At 44.8% G+C, this 23,112-nt stretch overlaps 1 protein-coding gene across 8 annotated transcripts in view; it reads left to right on the forward strand.

The window, feature by feature from the left end:
• Nucleotides 1-23,104, forward strand: part of POGZ (pogo transposable element with ZNF domain) — a 50,711-nt gene extending 27,607 nt beyond the window's left edge. For 4 of the 8 annotated variants that reach the window (XM_019528289.1, XM_019528320.1, XM_019528342.1 and 1 more), the window contains 17 exons: nt 3,078-3,125; nt 5,981-6,156; nt 7,465-7,573; nt 8,062-8,355; nt 9,353-9,547; nt 10,394-10,503; nt 10,898-11,232; nt 12,733-12,887; nt 13,973-14,073; nt 15,020-15,166; nt 15,771-15,905; nt 16,286-16,458; nt 17,181-17,321; nt 18,127-18,186; nt 18,930-19,042; nt 19,749-19,773; nt 19,881-23,104. In XM_019528289.1, the coding sequence (XP_019383834.1) occupies nt 3,078-3,125; nt 5,981-6,156; nt 7,465-7,573; nt 8,062-8,355; nt 9,353-9,547; nt 10,394-10,503; nt 10,898-11,232; nt 12,733-12,887; nt 13,973-14,073; nt 15,020-15,166; nt 15,771-15,905; nt 16,286-16,458; nt 17,181-17,321; nt 18,127-18,186; nt 18,930-19,042; nt 19,749-19,773; nt 19,881-21,450 (3,887 nt within the window). In that variant the 3' untranslated portion in view covers nt 21,451-23,104. The remainder of the gene's footprint in view (nt 1-3,077; nt 3,126-5,980; nt 6,157-7,464; nt 7,574-8,061; nt 8,356-9,352; nt 9,548-10,393; nt 10,504-10,897; nt 11,233-12,732; nt 12,888-13,972; nt 14,074-15,019; nt 15,167-15,770; nt 15,906-16,285; nt 16,459-17,180; nt 17,322-18,126; nt 18,187-18,929; nt 19,043-19,748; nt 19,774-19,880) is intronic. The other 4 variants (XM_019528305.1, XM_019528328.1, XM_019528297.1 and 1 more) reach the window with 3 other exon arrangements.
• Nucleotides 23,105-23,112: the final 8 nt, after the last annotated feature.

The following is a 23,112-nucleotide window of genomic DNA, read 5'->3' on the forward strand; positions in this document are numbered from 1 at the left end:
CCTCCATTTGATAGAATCATAGAAAATTAGGATTGGAAGGGACCATAGGAGGTCATCTAGTTCAACTACCTGCTCAAAGCAGGACCATCCCCATTTATATCATCCAATCCAAAGCTCTGTCTACCCAGGTCTTAAAAATCTAAGGGTGGAGATTCCACAACCTCTCTGGGTAGCCATTTGTAATCAGTTATTCACTTCTGCCACTGCAGTGCATCTCTGCAGCTGAATGCAGTGATATCCAGATAGCCCCTGAGGTTCTGCATGAAGTCATATTGTCTGTCTTATTTTCAGGGTTTTATTAAGCAAGCTTTACCCTGGAATGGTGGGTCCTAACCAGTGAAACCAGTTTAGTCTCTTCAGTTTCCATCCTTACCCCTCCACTCTTTTTCTGGGAACCCATCTCATGACAGAGTGTTAAAACAAGTAGATTCCTTTGTACAGCTGGGAGCAAGAAAGGATATATTCTTCAGGAGCAGTAGGTTTTATACCACTTCCTTTTTGATCACAAAAAAGAAAAGGGATTTGCCATCCATGCTGGACCTTCAGCTCCCAGTGTCTTGTCTTTATCCACTGTTTCAAGTTCAGGATGGTGATCCCAGTCTGTAATATTGCTTTTCATTAGTTCTTCAGAGCTGGTTTGCTCCTCCTGACCTGCAGGAGGCGGGTAGTGAGATACCAGTTCATCCATCCCATAAAAAATGCCTCAGATTCCTTATAGGAGCATCTCAATACTAGAAGAGGTCCTGTGTTTTGGTATGTCTGTGGCCCCAGGGGTTTGCATGGAGTATCTGGCAGTAATGGCAACTCACTTAGAAGAGAAGAGGAGAGACCTGGATTCACCTAATTACCTAGTGACTGGCTGATAGGAGGAAAGAGACCCAAGCAGGTGACTGACTTGGATATGGGGAGTTCACAGCCCCTTGGGATCTTACTTCACTTCAAAGCCAATGATAAAAAAAAGTTTGCAGACACCAGCTTGGAGTACTGTGAAACGCAAGATCAGTGAAAATTTACCTTCCACGAGATTCCAGACAAAATGAAATCTCATTCGCTAACTTTGAGATCTCTCAGGAACATCAGTGGGAACATATCTGAGAGTTTTAGGTCGTGTGCCCTGTTCTCAGTCCCACAAGAAGTCCTTGTTAAGGACTGGTGGAAAGACTTCTTCAGCTGTGCACTATAGTACCCTTCCCAGCACCTCGCATCACCAGATTTGAAAATTGGAATCAAGATATTGGAACCTCAAAATTATGATGACAAAAATTGACTTCACAAATATAATTTTCATCCTTTAATACAGGCTCATGTTGTCAAAACATCTGCTGCTTAAGACTACTTTGTGCCTTGTCACCTCTTGGGATGTGAGTGTATAAAACTGCCGCTACTACAGTCTCACCCTTAGGAACAGTCACATGTGTAACTTGCCTCTGAGTGAGTCACTGTGCCTAAGGAACAACAAGAAGACTATTCCCATGTGGTCTGAAGCTAGAAAATTGATCAAATATGAACGTTTTATTTCAAATGGTCCCCTCAAGGATTTTGCCTCCATACTGACATTCTAGAACTTGGAGCTATTGACACGGTAATGCAAAATGTTTCCTGCTTCTTCAAAAATCCATAGTACAGATCCAGATTGGCAGCAGTACAGCACTGTATTGTGTCAACAGAGGAGAATCATCCCTGTTCTGTCAGGAGGTCATGCAGCTGGGTATCTGGAGCTAAATCATATCCGTGGTTTTGCAACTTCTTGGTCTTCAGAACACCTTGGTGACTTAACTCGGCAGGCAGTTTTTCACAACCAGAAATGATCTGCAAATGGCACAGAGGTTCATACACTTTTCACAAGTGGAAATTCCCAAGAACAGATGTGTTTTGTCACTGGCCAAAGTGCTGAACCTTTTTTTTTTTTTTTTTTGTAGAAGGGACTTGAGTCATGAAGCATGCCTTTTTCATCCACTCTACTCAGCAGTGGTGAGGCTGCAGCTGGACTACTGCGTCCAGTTCTGGGCACCATACTTTAACAAGGACGTGGACAAGCTTGAGACAGTCCAAAGAAGATGATCACCCATATGATCAAAGTCTTAAAAGGCAGGGACTGATGGATGTATGCCCTTCCAGCTGCTTATTCCCATGATAACAAGGGTAACACTGAAACATGATTATAGTAGTTCCAGCAAAGACCGAGCAGTTCTGCAAGTTGGATCTGTTGAACTTTTTGATGTAGCTTCTCATCACACTACTAGCTCTGCCTGACAGTCTTCAAAAACAAGTCAGATTTTATATTGGAACTCAGCTTCCCTATTTCCAACAGCCTGGATGCTGAGTGGATGACACCTGCCAAAAGAAGTAGTTTGATAGAGGTTCAGGACATTTTGCTACAAAGCAGGATATTTTTTAGCCAGACTTACTTATAAAGCTGGCTTTTCTGTCTGGGATCCATACCCGTTCTATCCCCCCAGCATTGCCCTCCCATCCTGGCCGCTCTTGCAATGGCATAATTCCTGAAAAGCCTCATACATAATCCCCCTCCTTTCCCAGTTTGGAAAGCGCTGACCTCAATACTATGTTAGTAGACTTGATGGATTCCCCATTTGAACTCTATGAAACTAGTTCCTTCCCTTCAAGTGCACTTGGGACATATGTACCTCAGGAACAGAATCTGTGTGGACAACACGGCTTAGAGAACCAGGGTTCCTGTAGGGTGAATAGCTTTCAACCTTACTGGTTTTTGGCTAAGACCCCAGTGTTAACTACTTGTACAAGTATCACCCTAGAATCATTAATGATCTTGGTTTTCTAACTCTTGAAAGACCCCATATCTGGCAGCATATATACCAGCTAATATTGACTCAGTAACAATTTGAAGAACAACACTCCCTGAATTGCCAGTACTGCATGAAATGCTTATTGAAAGGAGATCCCAGTATAATTCTTTCGTGTGTGGGATGGCACTAGTGACTTTCTTTGGTAAAGTATTTGCCTGTCTACTTACCAATGCAACCTTAATTCAGCTTTCTTGTGCATATACATTTTGATACAATCTTGAGTTACATGATCATGTGCTATTTTTTCCACAGGACCTCTGCCTCAATCAGTGCACAGGATCAATGCTGCAGACAGAATGGGTAGCTATTCAGTCCTTCTTTTTATCCTCATTATTCATTATGTAGCTCCATGCCTTTTTGACTGTGTGCTAGTTAAATCCTGAATATGGTAGTATAAATTTACTCAATGTGACACTCATAGCTGCAATATCTGAGTGGTTCACAAACATGAATACATTTGCCTTCATAGTCTCCCTGTGAGAGATTGGAATGTTTCAATTTTACAGAGGAGGATGCAAGACAGAGAGACTGAAGTCAACAATATTAAGTGTCCCACTAATTTGGGAAGTCCAATTTATGATGTCTACAGTTTGATCTTTTCAGAACATTTAATATTGCTGTAATACTTCATGTATATGAAACATGGCTCTTGACTTCAGTTGTAATTCTAGCTCTCAGCATGTTTTCACATCAGGCCCCAAGTGTCTTAAATAAGGCATGTAGAAATTGGGAAGGATACTGTAAAGAGTTAGTTATCAGTCAGTTTCCCAGTATCCACTGAAAAATGTGATGGAAAAAGCAGGGGTAGAATTTACTTTGGGTAACAAGTCCTCTGCCTCAGGCCTGGGACCACCTTTTTTTCTACCTACAGGCACTTTGTTCATTCACTGCTGACTTTCCAACATTTTTAAACAGATAAACTGCTACAGACAGCACAGCCTCATTTGCTTCACAACCTTGATTCATTCCCTGAGCACCACCTGGTCTGTGCACAAAATGAGGCAGGGATTCTGTGGAAAATACAGTGTGTAATCATGTAATTAAAGTCAATATTGTTATATGCGCAAAGGGGGGTGAATTAAGGTTGCACAGGCAATCTCCCGGAATTTCCTACCTTTTTAGCACTTGACTTTGCAATCACACAGTTCTTTTACCCTACCTGTCTTAAAAATGTAATAAAATCATTTCCTAAACTTATAAAAAAAAATCAAACTGAACAAACCCAGAGAGCCGGACATTGCATGACATCACATGGAGTCATACTAACCTCCATGTGGTTCAGTATGAGGGTTGGGTCTTTAGATCTACCACAGGGACTTGAGTTAAGCAGTTAACTGGCAGCAGTAGGTGATGTGGACCAGCCAGCGAGACACACACTTTGCCAGCGGATTCCACCTTGGTTTGCTGGCATCAGCAAATGATGGGGATCAAGAATCCTGATATGTTTCAGGCTTTGTTGAGGGTGTTTTAAGTGATTAAGACTGTTCTGCCTCGTGGCATCCCTGTGCCTTATCATGTCCCCTCTTCTCTTCCCCCATCTTCATTTAATTCAGCATGTCAAGACCTTTCCTTCTCTTAATTTTGTCTGGATGCCAAAGGGGAGATCGCTATCTCTGCTGTGTTCTCAGTCTCCCTGCTCTTGGTGCCAGTGTTACCTTAGCCCCTTGGCTGCCAGGAAGAGTTTTGCAGGGATAGTCCTGATCAGTCCCTACATTTTCTTGCAGCCTTGGGATTGAGCATGCTAGCACTCTGTGGGGAGGACACAAGCTCACGTTGGTTGCCATATGGAAGCTGTGTGGAAATAGATCGTGCTCTTGGAGAATAATGCAGCCAGCCTCTAACAAATCTCCAGTGTATGTGCAAACTGAGATTTTCAGAGGCAAATAACCTGGTCTAATTTGAGATGACTAAAGGCACATGCCAGGGACTAAGGAAATTTCTGTTGCAAATTTTCAAATGTCAGAAATTTCCAAAATTCCGGTTACAGGCAGACACCTGTCATGGAAGCCTGTAGCCTGAACTGTTACATTTTTGTAAAAATGAGTGTACCATTTTTGGTTGCTTATCCTTAGGCAACTTTAACTAGAAGCAGTGGCTGCTGCAGCTGAACAGTTAAAATTTCGCAAAACTACATGCAAAAAAACAGTTTTATAATAGAAAGTGTTAAGCAACTCTATAAGGAGTATTACTAGAAATGCCTATAATAGAAACAGGCCATGGAGGCGCATTGGGACACAACAGTAGGGAAACACCAGCATTATCACTCTCACAAACCAAAGGGATTGTGTTGGAATATTTTATGTAATGTGTGATATTAAATTCAAAGAACACAAGATACTGTATTTTCCCCTGCTTTAAAGCCTCTATGCAGGGTAAATGAAGTGTTATCCTGCTTTAATAAAAAGTTCCTGAATCAAACAACAAAGACTTCAGAGAGTTTTAAGGTATTTTCGTGATCTTGATTACTCTAGTGCGATCCAAATATGCTTGATGATTTTTCTTTACATTGAAGCTGCACATGAGATTGGATTGTGCCAAGGGGCACCAGATACAAAAGGAAGAGGGGCTTTATGGCTTGATGGCAGCCATGTGTGCTTCCAGGTCTGGGTTGTACCAGGAAGCAACACAGCCCTCAGCATGATGGTTGTGGCATCTCTGTCTACATTTGGCAGTGCTGCCCAGAATTTCTACACTACTGCAGGATGGTTGTACTCCTGACACAGCCCTGCACACTGGGGCTTGCTGCGGGGTCTGTCTCTCAGCTTTTTTTTCTCAGACAGTGTTAACATACCTGGAAAATTGCGTCACCAGCTAAGAAACTTTTTCTAATCCCTTTATGATGCTACAGAGGTGTTCAGAGGTTGTGCTGGTACAGAAGGAATCCGTCTTTGAGATTTTTTTTTTTAAACTGCCTATAAGTTTTGGATGCCCATTTTTCCCCAGGCAGCTCAGAAAATCTCAGTGGAAGTGTTAAAATTGCTAAAAGGATATGTGGGAGGGGTAGGAGTTCTGGATAATGTTTCTAAATGTGTGTTCACTGTAACTAATACTAATTGTAGAGGACAAGATTTGTCATTGATTCTTCAGAATGGAAAGTTGGAGGGAGAGGAAATAATGGATTTTAGTCAACTACTTCTTTCTTTTTCTTCTTGCAGCTGGCAACCCTCTTGTTCAGCAAAGTGGACAGCCGTTAATCCTTACCCAGAACCCAACCTCAGGTCTGGGCACAATGGTAACCCAGCCAGTATTGCGACCTGTACAGGTCATGCAGAATGCCAACCATGTTACTAATTCGCCAGTGACCAGCCAACCTATTTTCATTACAACCCAGGTGAGTGTTGTGTGCCTTCACCCATGCACCAGGGGTTCTGGGGTATGGCTGCATACAGACTGAGTATGCATGTGAGAAGAACTGCTTTAGTAATTAAGAAATTATCAGGTGCCAGTTTCAATCTTGCCTTGTGTACTCTGGGCGTTGAGCTTGGGTTGTAAATCTGCCTCTGCTCTAGTTCAGTTGTATTCAGCAATGACTTGCTTTTCAGTAGTCCCTGTGTTGTGGATAATTTATCTGCTTCATATTGATCTGAGCTTGCCAAAGCCTTACTGCACTGAGTTGGATTTGAAATAGTGGTTTTGTTTCATTCATTTTATGGCCCCTAACTTTATCAGAACTTCCATTGACTTTTGGAAGTTTTGCCTAAATAAGGACTTCCACGTTAAGCCTAGAACAAGCTGCTACTTAGAAATGTTTGACTAGTCTGTGTTAGTCTCTTGCAGTTGTTCAAAAAATTGCTGTTAAATTAATAAAGTGGATGCACGTATTATTTGAAAATTCCTTGCTGGTCAGTCTTATTATTTGCAGCTTCCACTTTGTTCTGTCCCAAAGTACTTGAACTTGCTCCGCTTTGAGGGTGACTATAGCAGCTGTTAAGCTTGTAGAAAATTATTTCCATTGATTTTTTAGCAGGGAGCAGGAAGGTAGCCAGAGGAGAGGATAACAACAGGTAGAAACAAGAAATTGCACTCCAGGACCCCAGTTCTAGCAGGAAGGGAAGGGAACAGAGTGGCCCCACTGTGGTGACAGGAATGATGCTGCTCTGTTGAGAGCCTTACTGCGCAGATTACTCAGTGCTGTGCTGTGTAGTTTACAAAAAGAAAACCTAAACTCTTCCAAAAAAATTGAAAAGCTGAGAATAAAAATACTTGGACGAACACATATTATTTGTTTCACTGGATCCCTGTGATCATTTGCATCTGGCATTGCTCTGACTAGGGCTGCTTATGTCAAAATTCTTTACCTTTTCTGACAGGTGTGTGGGAAGGGTCCCCTGTGGCTGGATTTCTCCTGGGATCCAACCCCAACTGAAATCAGTACAAAGACTTTGTGTTGAATAAATGCTGGTTCTGTCATGTTGTGGCTTCTCAGGAGTGTTTGCTGAGTTGCTCATTAAATAACTCTGAAATGTAAAAGATCCAAGCCAAAATTTACCTAGCAGACCCTTAAGGAGAGGGTTGGGGAACACTGCTCAGATGATTATACCAAAATGTGGTTGGAGAATTGTGCTCTGATTGTCTTTGTCTCTGTGTCGAGGTTGTTGGGATCAATAAATTAATGATGAATTTACTTTTTTAAATGCAGGGATTTCCTGTGAGGAATGTGCGGCCTGTACAAAACACAATGAATCAGGTTGGAATTGTCCTGAACGTACAGCAAGGCCAAACAGTTAGACCCATTACCCTAGTCCCAGGTGAGGAATATATCTATTGAGACAGATGAGGTTGTGACAGTTTTGTTTCTGTACAAGCAGCTGGATGTGAAGCGAAAAATACTATTTGGAAACCTTTTCCTTTCCTACATGACAGTTGGCACCTGAAAGCTGGAATTTTCCAAAGTGCCTGTGGCCCTGAACATTTTGCTGCTGCATATCATCCCGTTGGTCTCGCTCACCGTCATAAAATTACATGCGTGCATAAGTGCTTGCGGGACTGTGAGCCCACTGAGTATGAACAGGGCTTGTGTTCTTAGGTTATTTAAGTCCTGTATAAAAATCCTACCTGAAATTGTAGGAAATGGAATTTTTACCTTGTTGGTTTCTGTGTTCATTTCACCCTTGGAAAAGGAAACTGTTTTCTGGTGTGTTGAAGAGCTATGATCTCCATTTAAAACAGGCAGTTTAGATTTCTGACCTGTCAAAAAGGAGCTAGTATCTGATTGCATCTTGTGTTCTTTTCAAAGCCCCAGGTACACAGTTCGTTAAACCAGCAGTTGGAGTTCCTCAGGTGTTCTCTCAAATGGCCCAGGTGAGACCAGGTACAACCATGCCGGTCCGACCCACCACCAACACTTTCACTACGGTCATTCCGGCCACGCTTACCATCAGGAGCACTGTACCGCAGTCCCAGGCACAACAGCAAAGTAAGTCCACTCCCAGCACCTCCACAACTCCTACTTCAACGCAACCAACAACACTTGGACAGTTAACTGTGCAGCAGCCAGGGCAGTCCAGTCAAGCTACTAACCCCAAATTAGGTAAGACTTCCCATGGAAAGTGATGGGACCCATGACACTGCTTATCATTTGATCTTCAGATGTGTGCCAGGTGGCTCGAGCCTGGGAGTGGGAGTCAGAACTCCTGGGTTCTACTCCTGGCTCTGTCACTGACACACTGCATGACTGTGGGCAAGTCCCTTAACCACTTTTTGCCTCAGTTTACCCATCTGTTAAACAGAGGTAATCCTTCCATATCTTCCCTGCCCATATGAGAACTAACTAATTCTTGTGTGTAGCCTGCTTTTAGATCCTCAAATAAAAGGCCCTCAAAAATGCATAATTAATCGTTTGTATGTTTTGGATGGTAAAACTATAAAATTAAGGAAGGTATAAGTGGATACTAATTATTTCCTTTTTTTTTTTTTGTTCTTGCTTCATAGTACAAGAATCAAAGGATTTCTCAAAAATAATAGGAAACAGCTCAAACAAATTAAAATACTTCTTGACAAATGGTTCAGGCGGTGTAATTAACTTTAGGAAGTTAGAGTCAAGTATATGGCTGGATTTAGAAAAGGAGTGTGGATCATCAGTTACCTATACATACGCCTTGTGTTTCTGAGTGGAAACTGTTAGCTGGAGGGATCATGAAAGTATTTTCCTCCCCCAGTCCTCAAGACCCAGTTCTAATGAATCAGGTATTGGTCACTAGCTACCAGTGGGTGTGTCTACACATTGTCCTACGTAGTAATCATGTGGGTGTACACGTGATTGCCAGCTGTGATGCTGGTAGCTGTCACTCCCCAGTTATAATGCGCTGCTACGGCAACTTACTTTTGGAAATACTGACACGTCACCGTATGGCAACGTGTAGACGCACCCAGTGTTTACCAGAATTGATGGATTTATAGTCTTACATGGTAGACCTGTAGTCTGATGTGATGTGTCAGGAGGCAGGAGACATGCTAAACAAGGGGTTCACCTGATACATTAGATCTGATCTTTCTAAACGTCCCTCCACTTTCTGTCCTTTTGGTAGTGAGCATTGCAAGCTTTGTGACGGTGAAAAGACCTGGAGTGACTGGAGAGAACAGCAATGAGGTTGCTAAGCTGGTGAATACCCTGAATACCGTCCCTTCATTAGGGCAGAGTCCTGGTCCACTTGTGGTTTCTAACAACAGCCCAGCACACAGTTCCCAGAGACCCAGTGTTTCGGAGTCATCATCACTAAAAGGTACGAACAATAGCAGCTATATTTTCAGTCCTCTTGGTGTGTCTGAGAACCCAGCAGTCTACAGAACTTCCAAGTATTCCATTTCTGGATTAGAAAATGTTAACAAAGTATGTTGCAATTTCAAGGAAGAGGGGAAAAGCTTGTGTCGAGCAGCTGTACTGTTGAATGTTGTCTCTTGATTGGCCTAGAGTTTTACTTGGTGGGTGTTTTATCTTTATTATGTGGGTGCCTGATCACAGAGTGGTCCATACACAAAATGATCAGGGGCATTGTCTCTGTATAATTGTTATTTATGCATCACCACAGGGTATGCAGGGCTCTTTTCAAATACCCACAAAGGCAAAAGGGCAGAGTCTGTGCTGCTGTTGCCCCACAGAAGGCATTCTCTTAGGGGAGGGAAAGGCTAAAGGTAATATGACGGCACCTCTATAGCCATCCAGATCCTGGGCTTCTGTCTGTCCTTGGACACTAAGACAAAAAACGTAAACTTGCTGTGGGTGGGGACAGAAAAGTGCTGAAGTGATGCTAGGAGAAGGGAGATATGGACAGAACACTGAAAGAAGGTGATTTTAGCTGCAAGAAGTCTATCCGAGTACTGTTGAGAAACCCAAAGAGAACAGCAAATTTCTGGTGGACAGGGAGCATGTGTGTCCTGTGGGCTATTATACATCAGCATATATCTGCATATTTCCATTCTTTTTATCCCAAGTTCTGTTGGCAGTTAAAATTATCACTTTTGTAAAGAAGCATTTTCACAGGAGCCAAAAGACAGGTCCAGATTTAAATTGGAGTGTAAGAGCAAAACCAGATTCCTGACCAGACTTACCAGTCTCTCTTGATTTACAGTCAGCTCCTCTCCTATCCCCACGTTTGACTTGCAAGATGGCGGCCGGAAAGTGTGCCCAAGATGCAATGCCCAGTTCCGAGTCACTGAAGCTTTAAGAGGACACATGTGTGTAAGTCGCTGCTCTGGGATGAGTTACAGAGTTACTGTTGTCAGTCATCTTGTGCAAAAAATTCCCCTTCATGAGCAGGGGTTTGGGTAAAGATAACACCTGAAGGTGGCAAGGGAAATGGAAACTGTGCGCTGAGATCTTGAATAACCCCAGGTAGGTGGGAGTTTGGGGAAGCCCTTTCTGATCTTGCCTAGCAGCACTGAAACAGAGAGAAGAGCACCCCTCTTTAATCCACATTACCCCTTTGGCAGTGTTTGGAGGTCTTGTATTCCAGTTCTAATAAGGCCTAGCCCACTTAGCCTGTGCAATCCAGTGAGGACCCAGCCCTTGTGGTACCTGTAGTAAACTTCTGCTAGATACGCTCTAAGCATCAGTATGGCTCTTTCTCCTGTAGTACTGCTGTCCTGATATGGTTGAATTCCTCAAGAAAGGAAAATCCCTGGAACCCGAACCAAATATTCAGTCGACAAAGCCTCCATCTCCAGAAAAAACTGCAGCTGTTGCTTCACCACCCTCATCTACGCCTATCCCTGCACTGTCCCCACCTGCTAAAGCACCAGAGCCAACTGAAAACATAGGGGACTCATCCCAGAGCAAGCTCATCATGTTAGTAGATGATTTCTACTATGGCCGGGATGGGGGCAAAGTCAATCAGCTGCTGAACTTCCCCAAGGTCCCAACATCCTTCCGGTGTCCACACTGCACCAAGAGGCTAAAGAACAACATACGGTAAGGTGGATGTCATGTGTTGTTACAACAGCGCAGTGCATCTCTAACACCTTTGGTCTGCAGAACTCACACTGGGTTACTTTTAGTCTGCAGGACCACTACAGCTCCCAGAGAGGGAAAATGTTTTGGGCATGGTCACAGGTTGAGTCAGTAGCAAAGATGTATCTCTCAGAGTGATAGAATCCTGATTCTGTCAGAAAATGCAGATGGAAAGTTTCACTTACCACCATAGGCAAATATAGGATTTTGAAAAGGGGGATGCAGATGGCAAGGTGCATCAATACATAAAATAATGCATATTTTTCTCCAGTTAAAAATAAACTAGAAGTATTATTAATTTGCTAGGGGCCTATGACTCTATTATGCAGTTAAAGATTGAAGCAAAAACAAATATAACATCATTGAAATGAGTTCAAAACAGTCTGCAGAGCTGTAAAATAGGAGCTTCATTAGCGGGGGCAGGTAACAGACAGCAAAATGGCAGAACAGAGGTTGGCTAGATTGGTGGAACATCGAGACCATTAAAAATGAGAGAGGGTTGTTAACACCTGAGGAATGAAGAGTTTAGACAGAATTAGGTAGATTACAATGAACCATGACATTCAGATGAATCCCTCACCACTGCCTGACTAGAAATGCTGCTGTCAATGCCAGACAATTGGTTTTAGACTTTCAGTAGAGTAGGAATCAAAGGGGGTGTGAGTGCACCAGAGCAAGCCCCTTGGATCTGCCCCTACTCACCACTAAGCTGACTTATGGAACCTAATGAAGAATTGTTCTCTCTTGCTTTATCCAGTTCAGTTACAACCCAAGGGCTGAAGAGATAATTTCCTATTTGTAGAGAAAACTACAGCACAAAGCCTGTATCTTGTCTTATCTTGACAATAGGTAGTATTCAGATTTGTTTATGACCTGGTAAGCTTTGTCTTGGCAAATGGAGAATTCTATCTGTGTCCTCATTCAGGGCCAGAAATTCTCCAACAGGTGTTTTGGCCCTTTATGACAAAATGCCCACCATTATGCTGTCTACCTGCCTCCCAAGAGGTGGCTGGTTAGGAGAGTTTTCGTCATGCCAGTTATGGTTTTGGCAAGAGGAGCAGGGAGGACACACACCCTAGACGCACATTGCATTTAGTTTGATCAATAATTAGGTTAGGTATTAGGGAAACCTTTCTCACTAGGAGAGTAGCAAAGCTCTGGAACAGGTTACCTAGAGAGGTGGTGGAGTCTCCCTCCTTGGAGGTGTTTAAGCCCTGACTAGACAAAGCCTTGGTTGGGATGATCTAGTTGGGGCTGGTCCTGCTTTGAGCAGGGGGTTGGACTAGATGTGACCTCCTGAGGTCCCTTCCAACCCTTATTTTTTATAATTTTGGAAAGTCTCTACCACTCGTCTAAAGCGACACCAAAAAGTTGATGCGGCCTTCATCCGTCTTCCAGAATCAGTGCTATTGATGTGAATGTGCTTGGATTTATTTTCACATGCACTCTTCTCTCCTCAAGGTTTATGAATCACATGAAACACCATGTTGAACTAGATCAACAGAATGGGGAGGTAGATGTCCATACTATCTGCCAGCACTGCTACAGACAGTTCACTACTCCTTTCCAGCTGCAGTGCCATCTAGAGAATGTTCACAGTCCCTATGAATCAACAAGTAAGTGGCAAGTTGTCTGTCTCAAGATTTTAGTGCAAGCATCTCAAGCAGACCATTCATTCCAGGGCTTCTGTCACTGCCTTGGAGACTGTGCTCAGGGATTACCTGGAATGACCATTTTCTTACATGCATACAGAAGTTCAAGTTAAATTGCATTGCAATTTGTCTAAAGTGATTTCCTTGCCAAGGGCATTCTGAAGGCAAAGACTTGACTGGATAATGTTCTGGTTCTGATACAAACCTACTAAAGGAGTGACATTTTGATCTGCGGCAGCTGTTGCACTGTTGTTGGGGCACTGTCGTTTGTTTTCTTAAATTTAAATAATAGCTGGTATGTACAACGTATTTTAGAAAATTTGTAAGATAGATTTATTTTTAAACTGTATGTCCCAGCTCACAGATGAGTGTCAGAAACATGTCTGCTTCCTTCGAAGGGATTACTATATTTTTCTCACATAGATTATACCCAAATATAGGATACACCTTGTTTTTGAAAGTCAGAATTAAGAAAAAGGATTCTTCCAGTTATGGCTGCATAGAGCAGGGACAGAGTTTTCCTGAAGTTTAGGGAAACCTTTCCTGCATAACTAACTAGCTGCTGTTGAAAACTGGTCTCCATGAGTGGATCTGTAATTTTGAAAAGAGCTAAAAATAGTAAGCTAGAGACTCTCAAATTGAGAGACCAGGAACAGCTAGCAGACAGCAAAATTGCCTAAGAACAGTTAGTTTGGTTAGTGGAACAACAAGACTATTAAAAAGGAGAGACCATTAAAAAGGAGAGATGATTGATGGTTAACACCAGTAAGAGTGAAGAACAATGAGTCATTAAGTCAATTGACTCCCTCAGCTGCTGCACTGTGGAGCAGGAATCAAACCATGTTGCTTCCAACTTTGAGCAGAAAATCAGCTTACCCACTTAATGCACACACCCCAATTTTGGGGGGCTGATTTTGGGGAAAGATGCATGTTGTATATAAGAACATACAGTACATTATGAAATATCAAAGCCCCTTGCAACAACTTTTGTGGTCTGGCTTGAGCTTTTCTTTTTCTAACTGTTATTTCATTTTTCCTTCCTGTAACAGCAAAATGCAAGATTTGTGAGTGGGCATTTGAGAGTGAGCCAATGTTCTTGCAGCACATGAAGGATACCCACAAGCCAGGAGAAATGCCCTATGTTTGTCAGGTATTGCATAACTCCAAGTGCAGTGCTCTGCTGTAATGTCCAAGAGGAGATCTAGTATTCTTCACCAAAAGAGTTAGGTATAGGCCTGGTCCCACTGGACTCTGTGCTTGGGGAGAAAGGCCTCGTGGGTCACTCCCAGGGCCTGGAAACTGGTTACTTTGCCACAAAGAGAAGCTGTGTGTCCATCCCTCTGGAGGTGAGGCTGTGCTGTCAATGTTTGCATCAGCTCTGCACCTCCTCAGAAAGGCCCCAATGCTGCCCCACAAATGGGAGATGAAGAAAAAACTTCTCGGTTACAAACTCTTCCAAGGCAGCAAGTTCTGAAAGCTGTTTTTTTGAAGTGTCTGAGTGAATTGCTCTTCAGTCTGCTCCCATCACTTTCCAGTAACTCCTTTTCACTGTGCCCAGTACAAAACTGGCACTGATGCTCCTTCCATTTAAGGGGATGACTAAACAAAAGGGGATGGGAATAGTTTCACTGACTGCCATCTGCTAACCATCTGAAGGGAGCGGCCTTTTCCAGATTTAGGTCCTTGTTCGTTTCAGGTACGTGTAGTCTCTCTGAAAAGTACAATTGCTGGTTTTAGCCTTGTATGGAGCTCTTTCCATGTGGAAACTCTGAGGATTTCCCCTACGCCCTCAGGTGACTTGTCTCATCTTATTGTCTTGTATCATGACTGAGAACATCTGGAGAGGCATTTAAGAGCCAGCTACTGACTAGGCACTCGGAAGCTGCTCTTATTGCCATGTGTAAACCTAGCTAGACTGACCAACTGATCACTGTTAGATCTCCCTTACTCCTTAATTCCAACAAGGCCTGGTTGATTTGGTAATCGAAAATGGGTATGGGATAGTAGGTAGTCAGATGTTACAGTGAGGCCAGGCTAGCCTACTGTGGTGGTGGACATGACAATAGCTGCTAGAGTATGCCTTTGTGCACCCCCAGGTCTGTCAGTATCGGTCGTCGCTGTACTCTGAAGTGGATAGCCATTTCCGAATGATCCACGAGGACACCCGGCACCTGCTCTGCCCTTACTGTCTTAAGGTCTTCAAGAACGGCAATGCCTTCCAGCAGCATTTCATGAGGCACCAGGTAACCCCCGTGCTGAGTGGAGGCTGCCATCCTGGCAGAGTGTCTTTCTCACAGTGACTATCATCAGAGTTTTGCTTGCCTCTGTTACAAACTGTAATTCCCAAAGCATGTGTAGTGGGTCTGTGTCAGCCCTTTAACTTCTAGGTGCCCTTCTCAAAAATTTGTATTTGAGAAACATTTCAGCATTGACACACTGCCCTTTCCTACAGCTTTGAGTTCTCTGTGTCCATATCTGTTGGTGTAACAGCAACATCTTTTGTGTGGGAGTAGTTGGAACATGCTTAAGGTTTTGGGGTTTTTTAAGTCATTGTTTCTGACTGACATGTGGCTGACAGCTCTGTGAGCCTTTTGTTTACCCGCAGAGCAAGGTCTGGCAGGGCATCAGCAGGGCAAGCTGCCTCAATCTTCTGCTCTGCCAGTGTGCCTTAGCACTGGCTGGGACTAAACCATTCTCCGGCTAGAGGGTGAGAGTTTGCTTCTAGTAGCCGTTTTGGCTGTTGGTACCTTCTGGATTGGCTGCCAGCAAAGGGATTCTCAAGCGTGGGGCTGGATGGGCTGTGGACAGTTTGCCAGGGGAAGTACATTTCATTTTCTTCTGATTTAGAAGAAGAGTGTCTATCACTGCAACAAGTGTCGGCTGCAATTCTTGTTTGCCAAGGATAAAATCGAACACAAGCTGCAGCATCACAAAACCTTCCGGAAGCCCAAGCAGTTAGAAGGCCTGAAACCTGGAACCAAGGTAAGGGATTCATGTAGACAACAACCACTCTTCTCTCCCTTTCTCCTGGAGCACCTCTGCAGACTCAGTGTCAGTGCATCCGCCCAGAGTGCCAGCAATAAAAAAAGTGTTTGAAGGATACGTAACATTTCAAGTCCACATTTTATTTGAACAGAGAGATTTCTCCTGTCCCCTCCATTCGCTTGACATGCTTTTATCTGGTCATAGTATAGGAACACCCTGCCCTGCATTCTTGCGGAGGGTTAAACTAGATGATCCAGAGGTCACTTGTAACCCTTGAATTCTATGGGCGGGATGCACTACACAAGAGATGAGCAGGCGAAGGAGAGATCAGTAGGCACCAAGAGTCTTACGATGTGGCCTTTGCCTGTCCTTTGCAGGTTACAATCAGGGCATCTAGAGGACAGCCACGGACAGTGCCAGTATCTTCAAATGAAATGCCACAGGGCGGTGTGCAGGAAGCCACTCCGCTGGCATCTTCTACGGACCCGCAGCCCATCTTCCTGTGTCCACCTGTCCAGAGGAACATCCAGAAGAGAGCAGTCAAGAAAATGTCAGAACTTTTGGCTAAGTTTCAAACTAAAAGGTGGTTGAAGGAAATGTAGTCAGTTTTTTGTTAGGCCACCGCTAGTGGCAGAGCCACTCCTTGGTACTTGGGTAGTTTTGGTTTGTCACTGCCAGGTAGAGCCCTCCTACCAAGAGAATCTGGCTTCCCAGACAAGGATTAAGGCAAATGCTGAGAAAACAGAGCCCAGGTGATCCTCCCCATTCCTCTGACCCCTCCTTGGGGGTTCTGTGGATCCCATCATGGCCAAACACTAGTGCTGGGTAATAAGGCCTCTTTCCTGCTGCTGGACTAGGAGCAATGTGAAACAGCTACCAAGACTACTACTTCCCCTGGTTAACCCTCCTTGTCAACACAGCAGTAACTCCAGTATATGGCTGGAGCTGCTAATTTCTGCCTCCACAGCAAATCTGTGTGGCTGATTCCTAATGGGATCTTCATCTCCAAGGAGAGAGGAGGCCATTGCATTTGAGTGTTGGGCTCAGAGAGTGACTCCTAGCCAGACTGTCCCAACTGGGAGCAAAAGCCTGACAGTGAGGCAGGCTGAGTAGCTAGGGAGGTAGTAATAGGGCAAAGCTGATGATTTTGACTGCAAATTGTTCTGCCAGTTTGCACTTGTCAGTGACTGTCTCCACTATCTGCTGCTGAATTCTGTGCCTCCCTGAGCTTGCTGTCCAGGCACTGACAGGAATGTCCCCTTTTGTCCATAGGAGCGTCCTGGGGAGACAGACCTGCTTGGAATGCAGCTTCGAAATCCCCGACTTCCCCAACCACTTCCCTACCTACGTTCACTGCTCGTTGTGCCGCTACAGCACCTGCTGCTCCAGAGCTTACGCTAACCACATGATCAAGTAGGTGCTAGGGACACTTGTTCTGGATTGTTGGGGGGGGCACCTGCTTTCCCATTCACTAGCAGTGGGGCATATAGCCCTGTACTTGCCCTGGTATGTGTGAGCCCAGAGGTTGGTGGTGGGTTTTTTATACGCCGGTGCAAATGGGAAGATTGTTTAGTAGTAAAGGGATGGGAGCTGTGTGTGCTGAAGTTCAGATCATGTGAGGACTCTCACCATTTACAATAAAAGGTTTTTCATTCACTTAGAAATACCCACTGCAGCTTCTTTCTGGGGCAAGTAAGCACACTTCTCTTCCCTGGCAGGGTTTTGTGCTATTGCTGAGGTCTATCATGATAAACATTCTCCCAGCTCAGGAAACACTGACATTCTCCTTTCAGCTGTGAGCTTAGTTACTCTTCAGTGCAAACAGCTGGCTTTTCTTCCAGAGCTGGTGTATTGCTGCCTGGCTTCTGACATCGCTTTCAATATAGCGTTCACTGTAAAGGTGTAGTTGATGTTTTGTCTTGTAGTAAAAGCAGGATTTTACTATGCTCACATGGAGATCCTAGAGCACAGTGCATGGGTATAGCCCAATTACAACCGAAGCCAGGCCGTTTTCAAATGATCAAGCACTTGAATCTAGAATGGGGGACTTTTCTGAACCACTCGTTGGAAGGTGGATGAATTTATAACAGGACATTGTTAAAACGGAATCAGCTTTCCCAGAACAAATGTGCTGCCCTTTTGAGCATGTTTGTCTTCTCTTAGGTAGAGTAATTCTGGTCCTCCTAATAATTTTTGCGGGGGGGGTTTTGTCTTGCAGCAACCATGTCCCCCGGAAGAGTCCAAAATACTTGGCTTTGTTTAAGAACTACACGGCCTGGTAATGCAAAGCATGATTCCTTTCTTGGTTACTGGAGATTTTGGAGGGCATTATTTTTCTGATCTCCTCCCTCTGCCATCTCCCTTCCTCATTCACTGTCTTAGAAATGTCCAGTTTGTAGGGGTCTACTTAATTCGTGGTTTCACGGTTTTCACAAAAACTGCAAAAAACGGTATTGTCCATGATAGCTAGGAAATATTGCATTGCTGTGATTTCCTACAAAATCAACCTAAAAAACCCCAGTGTATTATTCATATAATACACTGTTTAGAATGTCCCAGTACTTACTGCAATACAGAGACAATGCGGCAGTCGCGGCAGCCATAGATCACATGATTGAGAGTTACTGTCTGCTAGTGATGTAGACTAAGTGAATTTGCTATTATACAGTATATGCCTCTGCCAATCAGCAATGAGGGGCAGGGCCACCTGGAAAGGCCCATGAAATCTGTTCTTCGTGCCGCAACCGAGCCACAAAAATTGCTCTGTCTCGCTGTGAGTTAAGTAGACCCCTACCAATTTGTCTTAGTCAGTACAGGGAAAACATTTTAGGCAGAGCAGAACACCAGGTCACAGCATCTTCCAGGGACTACCTGGGGATAGGTCAGCCCTGGGGGCCTGGCACACCTGCACAGGAGGGTGGAGTTTGGCTCTGGGTCCTCACCCGTTAGTTCATGGTGATTGTTTGTGGGAAACAACTTGCAATGGAGCTGTTAATCACACACTTCTCTTCCTGCTTGTAGTGGTGTAAAACTGGCCTGCTCCTCCTGCCTATTTCTAACATCTGAAGGCGATGCGATGGCCAAGCATCTGGTCTTCAATCCCTCCCATGAGTTCAGTAACATTATTTTCAGAGGTAAGATTGTGAGCTGGAGCAGAAACATCCCAGCTCTTGGTGGTGTGATACTAAATCAGGGACAGCACACTGAATGCCTCCCAGATGTAACGCCATGTGTGGCTTCTGTGGAAATCATGAGGGAGATCTGTGGTGGTGACAGATTTACCAGCTTTGCCCAGCTGCCTTCTATGGCCACAGCTGGATCACTCTCAGCTGTGCTGTAGATCACACTGGAGACAGTAGCTACGTGCACAGTGTTCCTGAGGAGCACCCTGAGGCTTTGTGCAGCTGCAGAAGTTGCAGTCTGGATAGGATTGGAAATCCACATCCTGGCACTTGTCACAGCTGTCACCTTAAGTAGAAGTAGGGATGCTGCCCACAGTGAGTTGGGAAAGACCAGCCTACCTGACTTCCGTCAGCCTTGCTCATGTCATCCTGTGACCTCACATGGACCCAGTGTTTCTCTTCTTCTCTTGGCTGTTTGTCTAACATTGCTGTGCATTGTAAACAGCTGCTGTGTTCCAGCCAGAGGCAGCTGGCTGCCTTTCAGTGTCAGAAGAACCGTATGTGAGTTTGAATGAGTGCGGGCATGTGCGATATGTGTTTGCACCACACCTTGAGATTGTGTGAGATCATGTGGGCTGTGCGAGATTAGAAAATGCCTTTTTCTCTGTGCATGCTGACTCCACTTCCTGTTTGCTAACCCCAGTGTTTTGTCCAGCAGGGCCGACTTGGCTTTCACATGCCAGGTAAGCACTTTGCCATCTCTCACCTGCCATAAACCATTCAAGTCCCTCCTTCTTCCCCTCCTGTTTTTTTTTCTTGCTTTGAGAAGGTTTTGTTCCGTTTCTCTCAGGCACAGCCAGCCCCAAGACAAAAGCCCGAAGAATACATGCCCCACCTATTCCCCAACTAAAGCTGCTACTGTGAAAACAAAGCCTCCGTTACCTGAGAAGGATGAGCTGGAGTCTGAAGCAGTGCCAGTGGCATGCAACACACCTGTGATCAGTCAGGAGGGAGAGTGCTTAAATATTGATGATCAGGAGGATGAGCAGCCAGCAAAGGAGCCAGAACCAGTGAGCAAAAAGGAGCAGCTCTCCGTGAAAAAGCTCCGAGTCGTACTGTTTGCTTTGTGCTGCAACACAGAACAGGCAGCCGAGCACTTCCGCAACCCGCAGCGCCGCATCAAGCGCTGGCTGCGGAGGTTCCAGGCCTTCCAAGAAGAGAACTTGGCCTCCTTGTCCGAGGGCAAGTACCTCAGCTTGGAGGCAGAGGAGAAGCTGGCAGAATGGGTCCTCACACAGCGAGAGCAGCAGCTCCCCATCAATGAGGAGACTCTCTTCCAGAAGGCCACCAAGATTGGGCGCTCCCTTGAGGGGGGCTTCAAGATCTCCTATGAGTGGGCAGTGAGGTTCATGCTGCGGCACAACCTCAGCACACACACCCGCCGGGCCGTGGCGCACCCTCTCCCCAAAGATGTGGAGGAAAACGCCAGCTGCTTCATTGAGTTCGTGCAGCGGCAGATCCACACCCAGGACCTGCCACTCTCCATGATCGCAGCCATCGATGAGATCTCCCTCTTCCTCGATGTGGAGGTACTGAGCAGCGATGACCGCAAGGAGAACGCTTTGCAGACCGTGGGGACTGGGGAGCCCTGGTGCGATGTTGTCCTCACTATCTTGGCTGACGGGAGCGTGCTGCCCACACTGGTGTTCTTCCGGGGGCACGTGAATCAGCCCGCCAATGTGCCGGAGTCCATTATCTTGGAAGCCAAGGAGAACGGATATAGTGATGACGAAATCATGGAGCTGTGGTCAACCAGAGTGTGGCAGAAGCACACAGAGTGCCAGAACAGCAAGGGCATGCTGGTGCTGGATTGCCACCGAACGCACCTCTCTGAGGAAGTCCTTTCCCTGCTGAGCACCTCCAGCACTCTGCCTGCTGTGGTCCCAGCTGGCTGCAGCTCCAAAATCCAACCCTTGGATGTTTGCATAAAAAGGACTGTGAAAAACTTCTTGCATAAAAAGTGGAAAGAGCAAGCCAAGGAGATGGCGGACTCCACCTGTGACTCGGACATTCTCCTCCAGCTGGTTCTGTGCTGGCTGGCGGAGGTGCTGGAGGTCATTAGCGACTGCCCTGAACTGGTGCAGCAATCCTTCCTGGTGGCCAGCGTGCTGCCTGGCCCCGACGGCACAGCTAACTCCCCCACGCGCAACGCTGACATGCAGGAGGAGCTGATTGCCTCGCTGGAGGAGCAGCTGAAGCTGAACAGCGAGCAGCAGGATGAAGACGCCAACTTCCAGGATAGGGCTCAGGCCGAGGAGTCTGCCGACCCAGAGATCCTCCACCAGCTGTTCGAAGGGGAAAGCGAGACTGAGTCCTTCTACGGCTTTGAGGACGCTGAATTGGATCTGATGGAAATGTGAGCACTGATCTGAGAATCATGATCCAGAAAGGGTTATTTTTAACTAAGTGTTGGATGAGACCATTACACTTCCCTGTGGATTCGTGGGCTTAGGAAATTCATAGGCGATCAGATTAATAGCCATTTATGCTGTTCATTTATAAGTTTTGTGCTTTTTTTTTTTTCTTTTCTTTTTTTTTAAAGAAAAAGAAAAATCACTGTGTTGGTATTTTCTGAAGATATATTGTGGGTGAATATTTTTGCGTTTTCTTTACCTCACTGTATCATAGTTTTCTGTTTTATTGTGCAGAAATGTTTTGAATTATACATCGTCAATGTGACCATTTCTAAAGAAAGGAAAAAAAAATATGTAGCTAATGAACCAGTATATAAATTTTTTGGTTGTCTTAACACAGATTTTTTTTAACACTTGACCCAGAGATTTAGGTTTCTGTGGTAACTTTAGATATGAATTATTGCTTTAATGTGTGAAAACTTCTATAATCGGCCATTAAGATTTGGGATTTTTCTTTTTTTTAAAAAAAACAATTATTTTGCTTGTGAGTCTTGACACAGGGGGTTAAAACACAAGCGATAGAATGCTGCCTGTTCAATGCCAGCCGCGGTTCCTAGGAGCCATTAGTATTTAAACTGGGGTTGAACCGAGATCCACAGTTTGGGAGTTGAGGTGCAGTGCTAAGACCAGCCTCCTATTTCTAAGCTGACTTTCTGACAACAGGGGGACCCCGAGTGTGACGGCTTCGTTCCTCCACCAGGGAACTGTCTGGCACCCACCTTGCTCCAAAGAATTACTGACAGAGGGTACATGATGGAAGAGGAAGATCAAGCCTGTCTTGATCTTCCTGTACAATAGATGGGAGCTAAAAACTGTATGGACCATTAAACGTTGACCTTTTTAAACTCCTAGTAGTTGATAAACCTGCTTTAACCAGTGGCATCAGACACTACGTTCCTTAGGATTAGAAATCTGATTTAATGAAACAAACTGTGACGTGCACAAAAGGAAGACGTTTGTTTTTATTTTTCACTGCCAGCTTAAATTTTTCTACAATTTGCATGTTTGAGGGTTTTTTAATTGTATGTATTATGGTATCAGCCAGAAGCATTTTGACATACCGAAATCAGAGGCACCTGCTCCTTTCTGTTTCCGTAGAGGTTTCTGAGACCTTTCCCTAGCACCCAAGGAAAGCAGGAGGCAGCGTGTGCAGACCTGTAAATGGTTCATCTTTAAACTGTACATAAGTGGAACATTTAATAAAACCAGGGAAATGGATTTATAAACATGCGTTTTTATTATGGAGAAGTATTTAACTCTTGTGAATATGACTGTAAAGCTGCGGATTGTGCTACATGCAACTCCCCAGCTCCTCTGCTTCCCGCACGGCGCAGTGCTGTCGGGGAAGCAGGACGGCCTGCTGGGGTTCATTTGCACACCCTCTACCGCTTGTGAAGGGATTCCTGATAGCTGTGTGTGGCCTGGGAAAGCCCAGAGATGGGATAGTAATTTAAATGTGTTTACATGTCATCCATCTGTGGGGTGAGAGTCTGCTCCCTCCTGCCTCGGAGGCCCCCTCGTTGCCACTCATTCCCTGTAAGCGGGTTTGGGTTCCCTGGAACAGCCTGCTGTCCGCATTTGGAGTCTTTTTTTTTTTTTTTTTTTAAA

This window comes from Gavialis gangeticus, unplaced genomic scaffold (assembly GCF_001723915.1).
Source record: "Gavialis gangeticus isolate Ggan-Ray unplaced genomic scaffold, GavGan_comp1, whole genome shotgun sequence".
Taxonomy (NCBI): Eukaryota; Metazoa; Chordata; order Crocodylia; family Gavialidae; genus Gavialis; species Gavialis gangeticus.